The sequence below is a fragment of the Saimiri boliviensis genome, chromosome 3 (assembly GCF_048565385.1).
Source record: "Saimiri boliviensis isolate mSaiBol1 chromosome 3, mSaiBol1.pri, whole genome shotgun sequence".
Classification (NCBI taxonomy): Eukaryota; Metazoa; Chordata; class Mammalia; order Primates; family Cebidae; genus Saimiri; species Saimiri boliviensis.
Window position 1 is genome coordinate 95,177,219 of NC_133451.1, and position 19,134 is coordinate 95,196,352.

Genomic DNA, 19,134 nt, shown 5'->3' on the forward strand with positions numbered 1-19,134 from the left:
CACAGTTCTAAGGACAAGGCATACAGTGCTGAATGAGATAGAAATCCAGAAATTCATGGAGCTTAAATCATGTAGTCTTTTCAGTTTTTATAATTTTCTTGCTGGGCACAGTGGCTCACACTTGGAATCCCAGTACTTCAAGAGGCCGAGAAGGGAGGATTGCTTAAACCCAGGAGTTTGAGACCAGCTCAGGCAAAATAGCTAGACCCTGGTAGCTACAAAAAATTTAAAAATTAGCTGGGCATGGTGGCACATTCCTGTGGTCCCAGCTCCTCAGGAGACCAAGGTGGGAGGATCACTGGAGCCTGGGAGGTTGAGGCTGCAGTGAGGGGCAATTGTGCCATTGCAATCCAGTCTAGGCAACTGAGCAAGACTCTGTCTCAAAAAAGGAAAAAAAAAATAGAAAAAAAATTTTCTTTTTACATCAGCCTTTTTAAGTTGAAGAATCCAATAACTAAAAAAGTACACAAATATTAAGGCTGCAACTTTAGTGATTTATCTCAAGGTGAGCATGTTTATTTTAACCTAGGTGGTGGCCAAGAAATAGAACATGGCCAGCACTGCAAAAGTGTCCTGTCTGCCCTTTCTTAGTTAGGACCCCTTCCCTCCACTGTAATTTAAAAGATTTCACTAACAACATTTGGATTATGTGTATCTCAATTCTGTGACTCATATATATTCACATAGATAATGGAGTGTTGACTGAATGAATTCATTATTTCCAGGTGCTAATAATGAGCTTCACTCTAGAGCAAACTCTGCTGTGTCAGTTGGGCCTTAAGATCAGTTCATTTCAGATATTCCTCACTAAACAAAATACTGTTTTTCCTAAGTTGTTAGTAAAAAATATAAAAGAGATCACATTCTCATTAATTTATTACTTATAAATTTAAAAGTAAATATTTTGCTTAGTACCAAGTCGCCAGGGTGACTGACTGACAAAGAGACGGGAGAAGAAGTATTCACATCTGATGTTATCAGACATAGAAGAAAGAGTGTAGTTCACCTGTTTCTCCCGACTCACTTTATACATTGACATCTGTATCTGTTTCGTTTGGTTTTTGTTTGTTTTGAGATGGGGTGTCACTCTGTCACACAGGCCAGGGTGCAGTGGCGCAATAATGGCTCACTGCAGCCTTGACCTCCTGGTTTCAAGCTATTCTCCTACCTCAGCCACCCAAGGAGCTGGAACTGCAGGTACACAGCACCACGCCTGGCTAATTTTTTATTTTATTTTACTTTTTAAGTTTTTTGTAGGGATTGGGTCTCCCTATGTTGCCAAGGCTGGTCTCCAAACACCTGGACCTCTCAAAGTGCTAGAGTTATAGGTGTGAGCCACCACACCCAGCCATGTGTATGTTAAAGAGTTTATCTATATGAGTGGTCAGTATAGAAAGGGCTTCATAGAGCCTGATTTTGATGGCTTGAAAATTACTGTATTTGTGTATGTGTAATTGGAAGGCCATGATTATTTCTTCAAGGGAACCCTTTCTCCCTCCAGGGTGATTGTGCCCATGTTCATAGGACCAAACATTGATGGTTCACATAATGATTTTTTTTTTCTTTAAAACATAAAGGACATATTTGTATGGATTTTTGAGGATTAATAGAATAAAAATCTAAAGTAAGTCATATTTGGATTCAAGAGAACTGGATCAGTTTCTGTATATTTGAACAAAAGAATAGTAGTCTCTAATTCATAATGCATGATGTCTACTGCTTCCTCAGTCTGAAAATCTGAATATTCCAAAATGGTACTCAAGTCAGAGGCCCCAAATCGAAATTAAATTTCTGTGATACTATGTTTTTAGAGAAGAAGAAATCTGTAGCATTAGAAATGTAGAAGCAAAGGGGCAGATCAAAGTCCAGTATGTCAAATCCCTTTTTAATGCCATCTGAATGAAAGACCTCACACCATGAGCAGAGGCATTGAAGCAGTTTTTATGTGGAAATGGAAGGTGGCAGCAATATCTCAGGAGTGACTTTAATTATAACAATCTAAGGTTTTATCTAAGTTATTGTAATTTTTAGAGAACTTCTCTAGCCCTATAAGTTTATTCTTGGCAGAGTTTGTCCTAAGATAATATTAAAAATGAATTTTATGTAGAATATGATATAAATTACTCTTAATTACAATACAGTTTTTAAATGTCCAAAACATATTTTGATCTTACGGATTTCAGTCAGCTATGACTGAGAAGACAACCGTAGGCAAAAATTTGTTTCTTATGGAACACGTTGGAATGCATTCTAATCACTTCTCTAAGAAAATCCCTGTGCCCCACGGTTGTAGTGAACGTGATACAGCAAGAATTAAGATGCTTCTTTCAGTGGGATGAGGTTATATATTCTATAGTCTGTTGGTTATAAGAGGCACTTTTTCTCCCCCAGTTTAACACTTTTGCTTAAATTATATACATTGCAGGATTTTTTGATATTTTCCTATTACTGGTTTCTGATTTAATTCCACTGTATTTAAATAACATACTCTTGCATTCTTTCAATTCTTTGAAATTTATTGAGACATTTTATCGCCTGGGATGTGGTCTATCTTTGTGAATATTCCATGTGTACTTAAAATAATGTGGACTCTACAGTCATTCAGTGGGGTATTCTACACATACGCTAGGTTCTCTTGATAGTTTTGTTCGTAAGCCTTCTATATCTTTCCTGCTATGGTATGAATGTGTGCCCTCCAAACTCAGGTGTTGAAACAGGATGGCAAATGTGATGGTAGCAAGATGTAGGGCCTATAAGAGGTGATGGGATTAGGTGTCCTTTTAAAAGGGCTTGCTGGAGAAAATTTGTCTCCTCTTGCCTTTCCGCCATCTGACATGTGAGGACACAGCATTCCTCCCCTCTAGAGGATGTACCCCATCATCAGACACTAAATGCTGGTGCTTTGATCTTGGACTTCCAGTTTCCAGAACTGTGAGAAATAAACTTGGGCTTTTTAAAATTGCTGAGTCTCAGCTATTCTGTTACAGCAGCACTGACAGACTAAGACATTTCCTGGTGTGCTGTTGATTTGCTTTTATCAATTACTGAGAGAGGAATGTTAAAAATCTTAACTGTAATTGTGGATTTGTCATTTTTTCCATTAGTTCTGCTACTTTTTGCTTCATGTATTTTGAAGCTTTGTTAATTGGTGCATACACAATAAGATCATTGTTTTTCTTTGATGAGTTGGCCCTTTGATTCTTATACGCATTGTTCCTCTTTGTCCCTGGTAATATTTGTTCTCTTGAAGTCTACTTTATCTGATATTTTAGAATATAGCCCATTTTTCTTATGTTTAGCATTTTCATGATTTAACTAGCACAGTGTTCCATCTTTATACTTTAAACTATCTGTATCTTTAATATTAAAGTACAATTCTTATGAAAAGTATATACTTGAATCTTGGTTTTTTAAAAATCCAGTCTGATCATCTCTATACTCTAGATGAGTTTAGTCCAGTTCCATTTAATATTATTATTGGTACGTTGGGTTCAAGTCTCCCATCTTGGTAATTAATTGTCTGTTTGTGCTATCTGTTCTTTATTCGTTTTTTTTCTCCTTTCCTGCCATCCTTTGAATAAATCAAGCTTAATGTTTTAAATTCCATTTTATCTCCTTCATTGGTTAAATTCCATTTTATCTTCATTGTAATTTATTACAATATGCATCTTTGAGTCTGCAATTAATGTGAGAACTTGACAGTGTTATACATCTGCTTGTCCTTCTGTGCCATTATTGTTATACATTTTACTTATTTATATTTTACAGACTGCAAAATATATTGTGTGGTTTTGCTGTGACCAAGCAATTATCTTTTTAGGAAGTTAAGAAAGAAGGAATCAAACTCTTGTGCTTACTCACATGTTTTTCATTATTGATGCATTTTATTCTTTCATACAGGTTCAAGTTTCCATCATTTCCCTTTAGCATGTAGAACTTTTGTCAGCATAGCTTTTAGCAGGTCTGCTGGTGATGAATACTTTTAGCTCTTGTTTATTTGAAAATGTCAATTTCACCTTTATTTTTAAAAGGTATATTTGCTGAATATTCTGGATGAATCTTTTTTTTCTTTTATCACTGTAAAGGTGCCTTTACATTGCCTTCTAGCTTGTACTGTATCTAATGATCACCAGAAACATTATGCTTATCATGCTTATCATTGTTTCCCCACATATAGTATGTCCTTTCTTGACATTTGCTGTTTTAGAATTTTTTTTTTTTTTTTTTTTTTTTTTTTTTTTTTTTTTTTTTTTTTTGCTTTAGCATTAGTTTTTAACAGTTTGGCTGTAATATGCCTAAGCATGGTTTTATTTGTCTTTATCTAACACAGGGATCTTTAAAATTCTTGGATATGTGGGTTTTTTTAAAAAATCAAATTTGGAAAAATCCTCAACTGTTATTTTTTTGAAAAAAAAAAAATTTTTTTTGGCCTTTTTCTCTCTCCGGGATTTTATGTTACAACTTTGTAAGACAGCTTAATATTGTCCTGTAGGTCACTAAAGCTGTGTTTACTTCTTTCTGCCTTTTTCTCTGTGATTCAGTTTGGATAGTTTTTGTTGATCTTTCTTCTAGTTTATTGGGGTAATTTCTTCTATAATGTTAAATATGCTGGTAAGTCCATCTAGTGAAATTTCATTTGAGTTCTAAAATTTCAGTCCATCTAGTGACATTTCATTTCAGTTCTAAAATTTTTCTTTTTAAGTGTATATTTCTCTCCTGATATTGCCTGTTTACTCATTATGTTCATCTTTTTCTTTACATTATTGACCATATGCTATTAGCTATTTTAAAGTCATTGGTTACTAATTTCGTCATTTGTGTCCTTTTTTTTTTCTCAGTCTTATTTTCCTACTTCTTTTCAGGCTTCATTATGTTTTGTTTTACATTATAGATACTACATTGTAGAGAGTTTTGTTTTTGTTTTGTCTTCCTTTAAAATGTGTTGAGTTTTGTTGTAACAGGCAGTGAATTTACTGGTGGATCACCTAGTTTTATTAAGATGAGTTTAGAGTAGCTCTTATTTTATGGTGTTTCTAATTTCCATTATGTAGTCTTTCTGAAATCACAACTGAATGCTTAACAGTGTTCAGTGGAGTCTTTCTATTCTGAATTGTTATAACTGCAGTGTCTCTCAGCACTGTATGATGTCTGGAATTTCTGTTTAGCTCTTAGATGCCCAGAAACAGTTTTCTATTAGGTTTTGCAAGGTCTTACACTATCACAGCTTAGGATATGGCCAGTTACCAGAGATGACCTGTATGTAGATCTCTGAGGCTCTTGCTTTTTTTGTAAATTCTTTGTCTCTGATATTCTGCCCAGCAAGATTGCTGTTCTCTCTTTGGGCTCTCCCTGTGCTATGATTTGGAAAGTGACCTCAGTCAAAAAATGAGTGTGACTTTAGAATTTACCTAAAGCACCTTATAATGTTTAGCCCTATGATGTGCAGTATCTTAAATTACAGCTTTAGGTAATTTGTATGGTTTCACAGTTGAGTATAGCAAGGAGGGAAGTTCAGATAACTGTTAATCTATGATAACTAAAACCAAAATTTGACATTTTGACAAATTTGAAATTGCAATACTTCTTAAAATTAATGCAGTTTTTATAAAAACAGTGTTTTCCAATTTGGCAATACAGAAAAAGCAAAACTCCCATCTCTACTTTTTAGGCAATTCTATCCATTTGAGAAGATGACAAATATATAGGTTAAGTTAGATTGCAGTAAAACTATGCTTATATATTCTAGTTAAATCACCAGCATATATAAGTGTTATGGGTGTTATGTGACTACAGGGCTATAGGTTACAAGCAAAATAAAGGATTTCTTGGCAGAGATTGGATTTAACTAGAGCCTTGAAGAGTGGGTGCTATGGAGATAGAAAAGATGGTATTTCAGGATGCAGGGGATACTGTGAACAAATGTGTAAGATGTAAATGAGCAAAGCATTTTGAATGATTAATATGTCTTTCATAGAGGGTTTGGGGTGCTTATAATATGATTTCATATAATAATGTAATGTGCTAAGTGATTGAAGTCTTTGGACTTTATCTTGTAAGCAATATGGCAATAATGTGAAAGATAGCTAAAAGAGGAAGAAACCCTGCAGTGAGAGAGAACAGTGCAGAGCCTATTACTGTCATTCAGAGGTGAGGCAATAAAGGTCTCTCCTAGGATTTTGGAAAGAAGGGGCAGATACAAGAAGCAACATGAAGAAAATAATCATCAAAAATTAGTTATTGACTAGATTGTTTGAGAATGATGTATTGGCAGAAATTGGAAAGTCAAGAATGGGGCTTATTGCAGCAGAAATGATGAAACTGGTTTTAGAGAGCTGAAGGGATTTAAAACATTAACTTGTTTTATAAAGGTATCACTGCTTACAGCTAACAGTGATTTATTAATATTTGCACTCTGAAAGTTTTATCAGTTTTAATTTTCTGTATATACCCCAGTGTTTTGGCTACTATATTTGTCTCTTTTGTTCAGTTGGGAATTGAATAAACCAATAGAGTAAAAAAATGAACACAACATGAGCTCTCACTAGAACTCTAACAAAGAAAGTGTGATTACTGAATTACTGAGGTAATTAACCTAAACCACACGTGTAGGGAGCCAGCCCTACATCATCTGTGGGTGGATGACAAAGGAATGAGAAAAAGACAGATTCAGAGAGATAGTGAGACCAGGGGGCCAACACTTACTACTCTGGAGGAGGCAGTGAAGGCCCTGAACTCTGATCATCCACACTATTATTGGTTACAATCACTTTGATATATAGGGTAGAGGTGGAGTGATGGTGGGGAGAGGGTGATGGTGGAGTGAATTAGTGAGCTGGCAGTGAGCTGGAACTGGGTGTGTCATTATAAGGATTGATAACAGTGGCCATTTGGGAGTTAAACAAAACAAGAACATGTGATTATCTTTAGCTTGTTATCTGTGTGCAGCTAATGGAACTTGGGCCTTACAAGGAGCCTACAAGTCTGACTATGTTATAGTGCTATGAAGGGGTTTTACGTCCTTAATCTATCCAAACTGTTATTTGTTGTCCCTTATTTATATGTTACTTATAACCAATTTATGTAGGCATTCTGTAAGTCCTTTCTCCTTTGTTGCTTTTCCCAACACCACATACACTCCACTTCCCATGACACATATTATATTGCATTACTTCTGCCTGTTTGTCTTCCTCCTTCCTAAACTGTTGCATTAGTTTGCTTTTGTTGCATGAAAAAAATCACCACAAAGCAAAGTAAAAGACAAACACTGATTATTTCTTCCAAGTCTGTGGGCTGTCTAGGTCATCTGGCCTGGCCTGCTTTGGCTAATCTCTGAGGTCTTTTGGCTACTCAACTGGTGCTGTTTGTAGCTACTTAGCTGGTGCCCTACTGCTGTTTGTCCTGAAGTTTGCTTGGCTACTCAGCTGGTGCTAGGAAGCATCAGCTAGGACCGCCTCTCTCTGCTTCACATGGTCTTTGATTTTCCAGTGGCTGGTGCAGGCTTGTTCACATGGTAACAATTTTCCAAGTAAGCAAGAATAATCATTGCAAGGCATGTTGAAAGCTGGGTTTAGAACTTGCACTAATACATGTTCCTATTGCCAAGACTCAAAGCACAGAGAAATAAGATTTTTCCTCTTGTTGAGTGACACATAAAGAAATGCGTAGACACTTTTCAATCTACCACAACTATAAGCTCTGTGAGTACAGGAGCAGCATCACTCTTGGGCACTTTTGTCTTGTTGGTAACTGGCATAGTATGCCTAATTATTTTTAGGTGGATGACTAAATTAAGGAAGGAAAACAGCTAGCATTTCAATATACTATAGTTTTAATTTATATATGTTATATACATTTGATATAATTTAATATGTAATTATATACATAATATTATAAGTACATATATATTATGTATATATACATACTTTCATCGTATCATCAGTGAGTATAGACATAGTTCAGGGAGAATCTCTTTATTCTCCTATCTTTTCAGATTGACCAAAGAAAATTTTTTTTTTACAAAAGAACTATCATTTAACATTGTTTGGTATTTTTATCTTCACAGGCAATTGACTTGTGAAGAATTAGTTTTGTACATTGTCAGAATCCTATCCTGCTTTTTAGGCTGTGCCATGGGTAGACTAGCTCCAACCAGAAGAGACCTGAAGCAAACATGCTATATTAAAATAAATAATGTCATATGCCAAAGAAGAAAATTACTTTTGCCTCCTAAACAACTGAAAGAACCAGAGACTGTGGGGTCAGATTAGCAGCATTACTCTATCAACCTGAGCAAATGACTTACTCTCTTCAGCTTCAGTGTTTTTTCTAGGATGGTGGTTCTCAGGATTGGTGTGAGAATTAAGAGAAACGTGAAGTTCTAGCTACAGTTCTTTACCCATGAGGTAGTCAATAAAGTTTACTTCTTTCTCCATGTGAACCAAAGCACTGTCACAATGTGATGATATTCGTTAGGAATTCTCATGCTCGGCCTTATTGATATTCAGGGTTGGATTGTGCTTTATTGTGAGGGGCTGTCCTGTGAAGTACAGGATGTGTAGCAACATCTCTATCCTGTATACACTAGATGCCAGTAAGACCACCCATCCAGCTATGACAGGCAAAAATGTCTCCAAACATTGCCAAATGACCCCTGGGGGCAAAATGCAAATAGTTTATCTAGCAGTGACACATAGCCAGCCACCTGAGAGAGGGAATGTGTCAGTGTACCCATAAATGTAGAATGGGAAACAAAATACTGAGTCCTATTTGAATACCCTTTATTTCTTTTTCTTGTTTGATTGCTCTGGCTAGAACGTCCAATACTATATTGAATAGGAATGGTGAGAGAGGGCATCCTTGTCTAGTGCCAGTTTTCAAAGGGAATGCTTCCAGTTTTTGCCTGTTCAGTATGATATTGGCTGTGGGTTTGCCGTACATAGTTTTATTATTTTAAGATACAAGAATGTATTTTCTTACAGTAGGTAATTGTTGAAAGTGTGACTATCTCTGATCCTGGAAAGTTTCCCCAGTCACAAGGACAGGAATGCCCCCAACTCCATCCGTAATGGCTCAACCCTGTGGCTTTCAAGTTAATCTACTCAGTCCTACAGCCTTCACCAAGAAGCTCATGTGCTACACTTTGGTGTTAATGGGGCATCGTCACAGAGGTTCAGAAAATAACCCATTAGATATTTCATAGAACTCATCACGTGTTCAGAACCAAGCTAGTTGTAACATTATGCTTTTCATGTGAAAAACACAAGCAATTCACTGACTATTTTATTTGTTGTTGGCTAGCTACACTTTCTATTTCTTTTTCTGTGGTGTGAAAATCTTCCTAAAAAGCTCATTACTGGGAAAAGAGATGCAGAGATTAGTCCCATCTTCTCCCCAGGAAACTTAGTATCACCCTTTTGGCTTTAAGGTCCTTCCTCAAAAGCAAAGAACTGAGCAAGGGAAAGTGAGGGGAAGGGCTTGGGGAACAAGGAGGTAGAAGGGGTTTTCCCTGGTCTTTTCTAATCCTTTAGGTCCAGAGGCTTAGTTGTATTTCAACATTTTAGAAATAAAACCTGCTTTTACAATTAATGCAAATATTACTCGGTGATTCATCCTTTCCAAATGATTCTTGGTTTCTTTTGACATTTCATTTTTAAATTGTGAATTAACATTGACATCACCTCAGGTCTTCACAGTGAACTTAACTGCCTTGAAAACGTTGTAAAAGTTCAGATTTTAACTATAATCCAAGAATCCCTTGGGCTGCTATTAGGCTTTTAAAACTGTGATCTTTTGGCAAGAATTGGTGTATAAATCATGGGGAGGACATTGAAGGGAAAGACCATGTTTAATTTGGCAGTTTGTCTGGTGCCTGCCTTTGACAGATCTTCATTAAGGTTTTCACTATAGTAGTGATCATACATCAGTTCTAATAAAGTAGGTTTAGTTTGAGTTTTAAAAATTAGAGTGAGGACTGCTTGATGTTAACTTCATATATTCAGAGGTCTGGGAAGCCATCCACAGATTTAAATGTGTATAATCAGTATAATTAACAAGTCAACAGCCTCACCTCTGTTTTTGAGGACCATAGGTTAAGATTATTTATGAAGATTGAGGAAATCAGTCTAGATTGATGGAAAGCTTAAAAGACAACAATGGTTTTAATATTTTTCTTGGAAGTTTGAGCTCCTGTGGTATTCTAAGGGTAGGAATTTAGACGTTGATGGTTTTAGCTGGTATTCTGTACTGTATTTAAGTGTAATTGTTTTTACTAGTATTCTTCATATAACTGAAAACTATGCTAATGATTCTTTAATATAGATATAGAAATACATCTAAAAATCCAAGTTTACAAAAAAAAATTAGGATTTAGAGGATTTGTTCTTTGAATAGTCATTTATTAGCTAATTAACATATTCCAAGCTCAACAAGATTATATTCTTTTCAAAAGTCCATTCCATCAAAATCTGTCATTTTTACAGAAGAAACAAAGGCTACAGTGACTTTAATTAATATCCAAGCTCACACACCTAGCATGATATAACTCTTAAATTTCAAGTGACTTACTCTCTTTACTGTATCAGGTCAGTTTTCCCTTTTTTTTTTAACTGCTTGTCTTAATTGGGATTTAATTGTGGTTTTCTGTATATCATCAATCAATACTTTCTTGTTTTAGGTAAATGTTTCCCTGCAAACCCGCATGAATTTCATGTTCTGAAGGACTCAGAGCTTCCCTTTTCCCTTTTGTTAAAGTTGTACACTGCTCTGCATTTCCCTAGAATGCTCATCAGCTTTCTCATTCTTCCTCACTCACACAGTGCCCCAGCTGAGAGGATTTCTTTGAAAATCAGATTCTTTTTTAGGGGACTTTGTGCTTATTGGAGTGTTATGTGATATATTCATTAGGGTGAGGGCTAAATAAACTATTTGAACGAACAGACCTGACAGTGCATTTGGGTTAAAGAACAAAGTTTATTTCTTACTCTCATCACCACCAGCATGAGCAGCCTGGATGGTCAGAGCAGAGCTGTCTCATGGCACTGTTTGGGGATCTTCATTCCTTCCCCTTCATTTGTCTGCCATCCCTAGGCTATACATCATCATCTTTTTGGTAGAAGCCAGGTCTTCTCCATGTCTGAGTTTATGTGGAGGAAGCATATCAAGGGCCTTAAGCCCAGACCTGGAAATGGTACACAAGAGTTCTGACATTGCACTGGTGAGCATTTGGTCAGATAGCCATCTCTAACTCCAAGGAAGTGTGGAGTATACACCAAGTAAGCAGACACATTTCCAGCTACAATACTAATACTATGGAAAAAAAGACAACACATTTTGGTGGATAGCTGACATTCTGATCTGCAGTCCTAAGTACCCATGACTTCTTGATAGACTTTATGAAAAAAAAAAAAAAAGAAAGAAAAAATTACCCCAGGAATTAATATTTACCCTCAGCCTTGTTTTTAATTTTCTCATTTTTCATGTCACATATCTAAAATTAGATCTAAATAAACTTAAATAAAATTAACCTTTAGATAATAACATTTCTCAAGCAAGTAAATCTCAAATGATATGTAATTTTAGATACTATCTTTATCTGACCATGTGGTTCCTCACTTTTATCAGGGCCTCTGGGTAACAGAAGATTGCTAGGCTTGCAGTATATTAATGTTTAGCTGAGGTTGATTAAATCTGAGACCTATAGCCTTGATAATAAGGGCTTTTATTTTTGTATTTTTATTGCACTTTGACTGTTACAGAGTTTCTATACCAGCTTGGCAATGGCAGGAATATGGCTTGCTTCTGTGGAACACACTAGAGCAGCAGTCCCCAGCCTTTTTGGCATCAGGGACCAGTTTTGTGGGGGGATGGTTTGGGGATGATTCAAGCACATTACATTTATTGTGCACTTTATTTCTATTATTATGTCATAATATATAATTAAATAATTATACAATTCACCCAAATGTAGAATCAGAACCTGAGCTTGTTTTCCTGCAACTAGATGATCCCATCTTGGGATGATGGGAGACAGTGACAGTGATCATCAGTCATTAGATTCTCATAAGGAGTGCTCTACATAGATCCCTTGCATGCACAGTTCACAGTAGGGTTTGTACTCCTGTGAGAATCTAATGCCACCACTGATCTGACAGGAGGTGGAGCTGAGGCGTTAATGCAAGCACTGGGGAGCAGCTGTAAATACAGATGAAGCTTGGCTGGCTTGCCTATTGCTCACCTCCTATTGTGCTGCCTTATCTGTGACCCAGGGTTTGGCGACCCTCGCATTAGGAGAAAGAGCCTGGTAGCAGTCCTCCCCTTGTGTTACGCAAAGTACTGATCAGTCCCTTTTGAGCTTCTCAACCTTGTAGAAAACTTTGAGACAGTTCTAGGACCATCACAAAGTTTATGAAGGGTTGGAAAATGATATACTTAAGGAACTAAGATTGTAAGTCCTTGAAATTCAGAGGGTGATAAAAAGAAATGGCTTCTAAGAATCCCAGTATGAATGATTTTTTATATAAAGCATAAAGATCATTTGTACCAGACTCAGGACATTGCGGTGAGCTTAACACCAGGGTATTGTATCATACGTAAGTGGTAATTCCTTGATTATGCAATCTCCTTGCTGTTAGATTTAGATACCAAAGAGGAACTACATAATGTCCCCCTCCTACGGTTTCAAAAAAGGATTATATTTGGCCTTACTGGTATAATACAGTTTATTCCTGCATGAATTCCATGGTGATAGAATTTTTAAAGTTTATTCTAGTGTTACAGTTTTGTTTTGTTTTGTTTTAATATACAGTTTCAGAATGGCAGAAGATGATCCATATTTGGGAAGGCCTGAACAAGTAAGTGTTATAATCTCACTGATAATTATATTTAAATGTATTCATATTTTAAAATATACAAAGGCAACATTAGTAAGTTAGTATTAGGAAAATTCTAAAATTAGTATTTTTTTTAAATTTTGGTTTCTCTGTTCTTTTATGTGAAGTTGGAGAGGGATACATCATGTAAAATGAGTAACTTAAACGTTATATATGCTACAGGATTGCTGTTGTATTAGTTTTCTAGAGCTACCATAACAGATCACCACAAACCTGATGGCTTAAAACAAAAGAATACATTATTTCACAGTTCTAGGGGCTAGAAGTGTGAAATCAAGGTGCTGGCAGGATCGGCTCCTTCTGGAGGCTCAGGAGAATCTGCTTCATGCCTCTACCCTAGCTTCTGATTGGTTGCAGGGAATCCTTGGCTTGTAGCTGTATCGCTCCAATCTCTTCCTCCATTGTCATATGTGCTTCTTCCTTGTGTGTCTCTACTGTGTCTCTAAACCTAGATCCCTTTCTCTTTTTTCTTACAAAGGCATCACTGGATTTAGGGGACACCCTTATCCAGTATCACTTCACTTTAATTTGCTTATATCTGTGAAGATCCTATTTCCAAATAAAGTCACATTCATAGGTACTGGGGATTAGGACTTAAAGGTGTCTTTTTGGGAGGGAACACAGTTTAACCCACTATGGCTCTTTGACGTATTTATTTAATGTGCACACATGGATGTAAAGAGTGGAATGACAGATCATGGAGACTTGGAAAGGTGAGGGGTGTGAGGGCAGTGGGATGGGGGTGGATGATGAGAAGTTACTTAGTGGGTACAATGTACGTTATTTGAGTGATGGATACCCTAAAAACTCTGTTTGGACAACTAGACAAGCTATGCATGTAACAAAATTGCACTTGTACCCCATCAATTTATACCAAAAATTGTATTTAAAACTCATCAAGTAAGGAGATACATTGTTGTAGTGAAAAGATCTTTGGATTCAGAGTTTGAAGATCTTTATATAATAAATACTGACTACTACAGATCAGCTCCTCTGACTTGAAGAATCACTTAGTTCCCTTAATCCTCAATTTTCTCATTTGCAGAATAGAAATGCTAGCACCACGCTAACAGGGGTAAGTCAAAAATGGTCAATGAATGTGCTTTGGAAGCATAAAACTGTTCATATCATTATATTAGTAGTTAGGATAGCAATGTCCTTTTTTCTTTTTTTCCTATATTATTTTGAAAAATGTCAAGCCTATAGAAATATTGGAATAGTCTAACAAATCTATGTTGGTTCTTAAAACCAACATTCTTGCTTTTCTCTCTTCTCTCTCTCATATGTATATGTATATGTGTATATATATGTGTATGTATATGTTTATATGTGTGTATATGTGTATATATATAAAACCATTTGAAAGCAATTTGCAGACTCTTGAATAATTATAATGGCCATGTTAATTTTTTTATGTAATGATTCAAGTATTTAAAACATGGAGAGTTGTTCATTCATCAGCTACTGATTGAGGCACTACTATGTGCCAGAACATTGGCTTAGTGGGGGAAAAATAAGCGATATATACACTGTAATTTGAGGAAGCTCCTATTTTAATAGGAAGAACATAGGCATTGTTTTCATATGTTGATATATGCTGTAGTCGTCGTCTGTGCAGAGTGGGATAGGAATGTTAAACAGCATCACTAGGTGCTACCTTGGAGGAAGAGCAGAGTTACAGAGGTCTTTCCAAGGAAGTCTTTGTAAGCTGAGATGTCAAAGATGTAGTTTGCTAGACTAGACAAGAAGGAACACTAGGTGTCAAGATAGGCTAGTCACATTTAAATTTTAGTGACAATCATTTAAAGCAGTGGATTTCTGAAATTCCACATGCACAGAATCATTCAGAAAAATAAAACCGGAAGTGGAATACATTATAAAGGATCTGGTATTATTTCTATAAATAAAATAGGCATATATAACATTGATTACTCCTGGTAATGTTTTCATTGATTTAGAAAAAATGAATATGCATTGCTTTTCACATTAAGATGCTCCTTTCTAATTTTATTTTTAAGATGGTGATTTAGGATAAATCTAGGAACATTTATTTTATTGCAACAAAGACATTTGGCTACTCATATTATCAAAACCCTTTGTTTTACCTTTCACTTTTAACGTGCTCTCTCTAACAATTCAGGGCGAACTAACCAGCATGAGGATTGTTTCTACTAGATTTTAAACCATCCTTTCCTGTCTGTACACAGGAAATCTTATCAACAAGAGATGATTCTTTGTGCCACAGAAGAGTAAAACCTGCTGAAAACATTCATTTTGAAAGTTTTTCTTATGTGGGCACCTTTGCGATCATCAGTAACAGGGGTGGGGCATGTTCTGACATTTTCAATTTTGAGGCAAGAGGTCATTTAAGTTTTTTTTTCTTTCTTGGCTTGAGCTTGATGGTTTATATTTCCTAAGGTTTGCATGTCCCCAGTGTTTTAGTGGAATCTGGAATTTGCTCTCCACCCCTGACCTAATAAGCAATGCAAGCTGCAGCACAACACAAGTTCTCTCTTTGTAGTCTGAAGTGGAGAGTATATCTTTCTCCTAAGATGGGCACTGTTGCCCACTCCAGTCATTCAGCCACCCCAGGAAAGAGTTAGTTTTCCTTCTAGGTTATCACGTTTGCTCTGAGACTGTTAAAATCCTCTCTGAAACGAGGCCCATTTTTGCAGAACATGGTTTTTCATTCCTGTATTTCCTTTTGAGCAAACAATGAATAGCATCAGTGAGCTTTTACTCTTAAGCATTGAAGTGAAACGCATTCTTTGTTCCTCAATTGAAAATTTGCATCCCTCAACTGGATCTGAAGTATTCTTTATTTAAAGGGCATTTTTCTTACTCTTAATTTTACTAGGCATATTAAGTTCTTTGGTACCCAAGAACCTCCAATCATTTATTACTGAGGACAGGAGACAAGCTCTAACGCTAGCTATTAAAAGAAACAAAAAGCTAGTTCAGCACACTTACTAACTAGTCTCTCATAAAAAGTAAAATATGGCTAATTTCCGTGCTGTCCACAGACATTTCAGACATATAACTTATTTGGGCTAAAATAAATAGCAAACTCAGAAATACAGTTTTAAAGTCCTAAATGAACTAGCAGTTAAAAATTTTTTGATAAGTAATAATAATTTATTAAAACCAGGAGTACAATATGTTATAAATGATCTGGTATGACTTCTGTAAATAAAATAGACATATATAATATTGATTACTCCTAGTAATGTTCCGATTGATTTAGAAAGAATGAATATGCATTTTCACATTAAGATGCTCCTAATTTTATTTTTAAAATAATTTAGGATAAACCTAGGAACATTTATTTTATTGCAACAAAGACAATTGGCTACTCATATGATCAAAACCCTTTGCTTTACCTTTCACTTTTAACGTGCTCTAACAATTCAGGGCAAACTAACCAGCACGAGGATTGTTTCTGCTTGATTTTAAACCATTTACTTTCATCAAAATATACTGCATCCCCACTCTGCTGCTGCCCTAACAAATTACCACATACTTGTGGCTTAAAACCACCCAAATTATACTTCTGAGTGGGAGCTCAGAAGTCTAGAATCAAGGTGTTGGCAGGGCTGCTTTCCTTCTGGAGGCTCTCACGTCTTTGCCTTTTGAGCTTCTAGTGGCTGCCTACTTTCCTGTGCACCAGCTCATCACACCAGCCTCTTGCTTCTATTGTCACACCTCCTACTATTCAGTGTGCTTTCCTGAATCCCTCTCATCAGACCCACCTGGACAATTCAAGACACACTTCTCATCTTAATATCATTACCATAATGACATACGTAAAACTCCTTTTGCCATATAAGATAGCATCCCCAGGTTCTGAGGATTAGGATGCAGACATGTTTAGAGGGCCCTTATTCAGCTAACGTACCTACTAAATTCTAGGTATTTTGTGTTATGCTAGGAAAGTAAAGGTGAAAGAAATGAATGAGCTGAGTGCTTAGTTATCTGCTCCTTGCACTGTAAGTTATATTTTCAGTTATTCTGTAAATAGTCCCAGAAGTGCTCTCTGTCATTCTTTCAGGCCTTGGGTAGCTAGATTTCAGACATTGGGTAGCTAGATTAGGGATATATTTATCACCATAGATGAAATATTGATTTCTAAGATTATATTCTTTGGTTTGTACTTCTAAGAGAGTAGAAGCTTCAAATCATTCATTCAGCAATTATTTAAGTATCTGTTCTGTGATAAGCATGTACTTGGCCCTGAAGATACACCAGTAAGCAAGCTAGACTAGGTCCCTTCCTCTGGGGACTTTATAGCCAAGTTATTTTTCTCAAATCCCTTTGTTACATAGATGTAGTCTAACCCTATATAAAGTTTTGTACACATGAAAATTTACCTAGCTCTCATGAAGATCTTTTAAAATCCTGATTTAAAATATTTTCAGATTTTTGTTTTTGGCTTTAGTTTCATTCCTATTTTTAAGTTTTACGTGTCCCAACTTCAAATTTTTTATATAATATAGGAAAAATAATGAAAGATTTAAATTATCTTCTTTACAGATGTTTCATTTGGATCCTTCTTTGACTCATACAATATTTAATCCAGAAGTATTTCAACCACAGATGCAACTGCCAGCAGGTAAGAAAACTCATCCCTGTTACCCTGTTGTTCTGCTTTCAGTGTTAGTAAAATGCAGGATTTGTTAATAGTCTCTCCTAGAAATTCAGTTGTGTACTTAAAAGGAAATGGTGATTTGTTTTAAAAAGCCAATCTTTTGGCCGGGTGCGGTGGCTCACACCTGTAATTCTTGCACTTTGGGAGGCCGAGGTGGGTGGATCACTGGGTCAGGAGTTCAAGACCAGCCTGGGTAACATGGTGAAACCCGTCCCTACAAAAGTACAAAAAAATTAGCTGGGTGTGGTGGTGTGTGCCTATAGTCCCAGCTATTCAGGAAGCTGAGGCAGAAGTCACTTGAACCTGGGAAGCAGAGGTTGCAGTGAGCCAGGATCGTGCCATTGCACTCCAGCCTGGGTGACAGAGCTAGACTCCATCTCAAAAAAAAAAAAAAAAAAAAAAAAAAAACTTTTAATATACTTTCTTGAAATATATTTGCACTAAAACATTTCATCTCAATTACCCCTTGGATGATTTACTGTGTTTCATATCTGCTAGGACCACTCAGAGGGAATATCTTTACTCAATATAAGGATTTTTTTTCATTCAGTTTGTATTATCCTGTATTCCTTTTAATTCCTTTCTTCTGTCCCAGATTCACACAAGGCAGACTCTGCTTTTCATTTCTGTTTCAAACATTAAGAGGGCCTGTAGCCAGTGTGCCAGTCACTGGGGAATCAAAGTGTACAGAAATCGTAAAAATCATCTCAGCAGAAAAGTCATCTTTATAAAAGCTTATAACTTTGCACTCTGACAAGTTGGATAAAACTCACAATAATAATCCTTCCTTCTAACATGACTACTTTAATTGTCCCCATCAGCAACTGTTTAATTTCATAAGAGTAATAAAAAGCAACTCATTTAGCCTTTCTTAGAAAAATGGATTTATTTGTATGTAAGTTTGGTGTGATGGCTCTTCTCATGTTCTGTTTCTCTCCTCACTTCACCAGTCACCACACGTGGGACTTTACAGATATGTTAAAAAGTAGTGTGAGTTAATTATGGAGGTTATGTGTAAAACACAGTTTGTTAACCACTGAAGTGGGCATCAGCTCTTTTATTTAACAGGAACTTGCTTGTCTTCCTTGGGATACTTATCCAATTTGAGTTATTCTCATTTAAAATTATTACGGTTACTCCAGTACTTACTTTTCATTTTTTTTTTTTAGATCAGAATACTTTTTCTGCATTTATATCTTTAGTATTTCTAGGAGTTCATGGGAGGGAAAAAAATCAATCTACTATACTTTCACCTTTACTAGTAAAGGCGTATTTCAGAGGTTTTTCTCTCTTTACTTCTACAAAACATAATTTTTAGGCTGCCATGTCTGAGGTCTTGTGAAGTGCTGTCCAATTTAAGCTCTAGGTCTGCTTCCTGTAGTGTGTGTGTTTCTTGTGAACTTTTAAATTGTAGCGTTCAAAGTATTTTTCTTAGTATTAATGTATTATTGAAAATATAAAAACTTGGTTCTGTCCACAGGAAATACACATATTTCCATTTAGTGACTTGTGAATACCAAACAGTATCCTGAGGCAGATGTTCTCTTAATTTTTTTTTTCCTTCAGGTATATGGGCATGAAAATAAGATTATCAAAATAACC

The 19,134-nt window shown here is 36.0% G+C and overlaps 1 protein-coding gene across 2 annotated transcripts in view; it reads left to right on the forward strand.

The window, feature by feature from the left end:
• The window catches only part of NFKB1 (nuclear factor kappa B subunit 1), a 122,187-nt gene that overhangs the window by 9,527 nt on the left and 93,526 nt on the right, over positions 1-19,134 (forward strand). For both annotated transcript variants that reach the window (XM_003929512.4, XM_010340114.3), the window contains exons 2-3: positions 12,803-12,848; positions 17,418-17,496. In XM_003929512.4, the coding sequence (XP_003929561.1) occupies positions 12,810-12,848; positions 17,418-17,496 (118 nt within the window). In that variant the 5' untranslated portion in view covers positions 12,803-12,809. The remainder of the gene's footprint in view (positions 1-12,802; positions 12,849-17,417; positions 17,497-19,134) is intronic.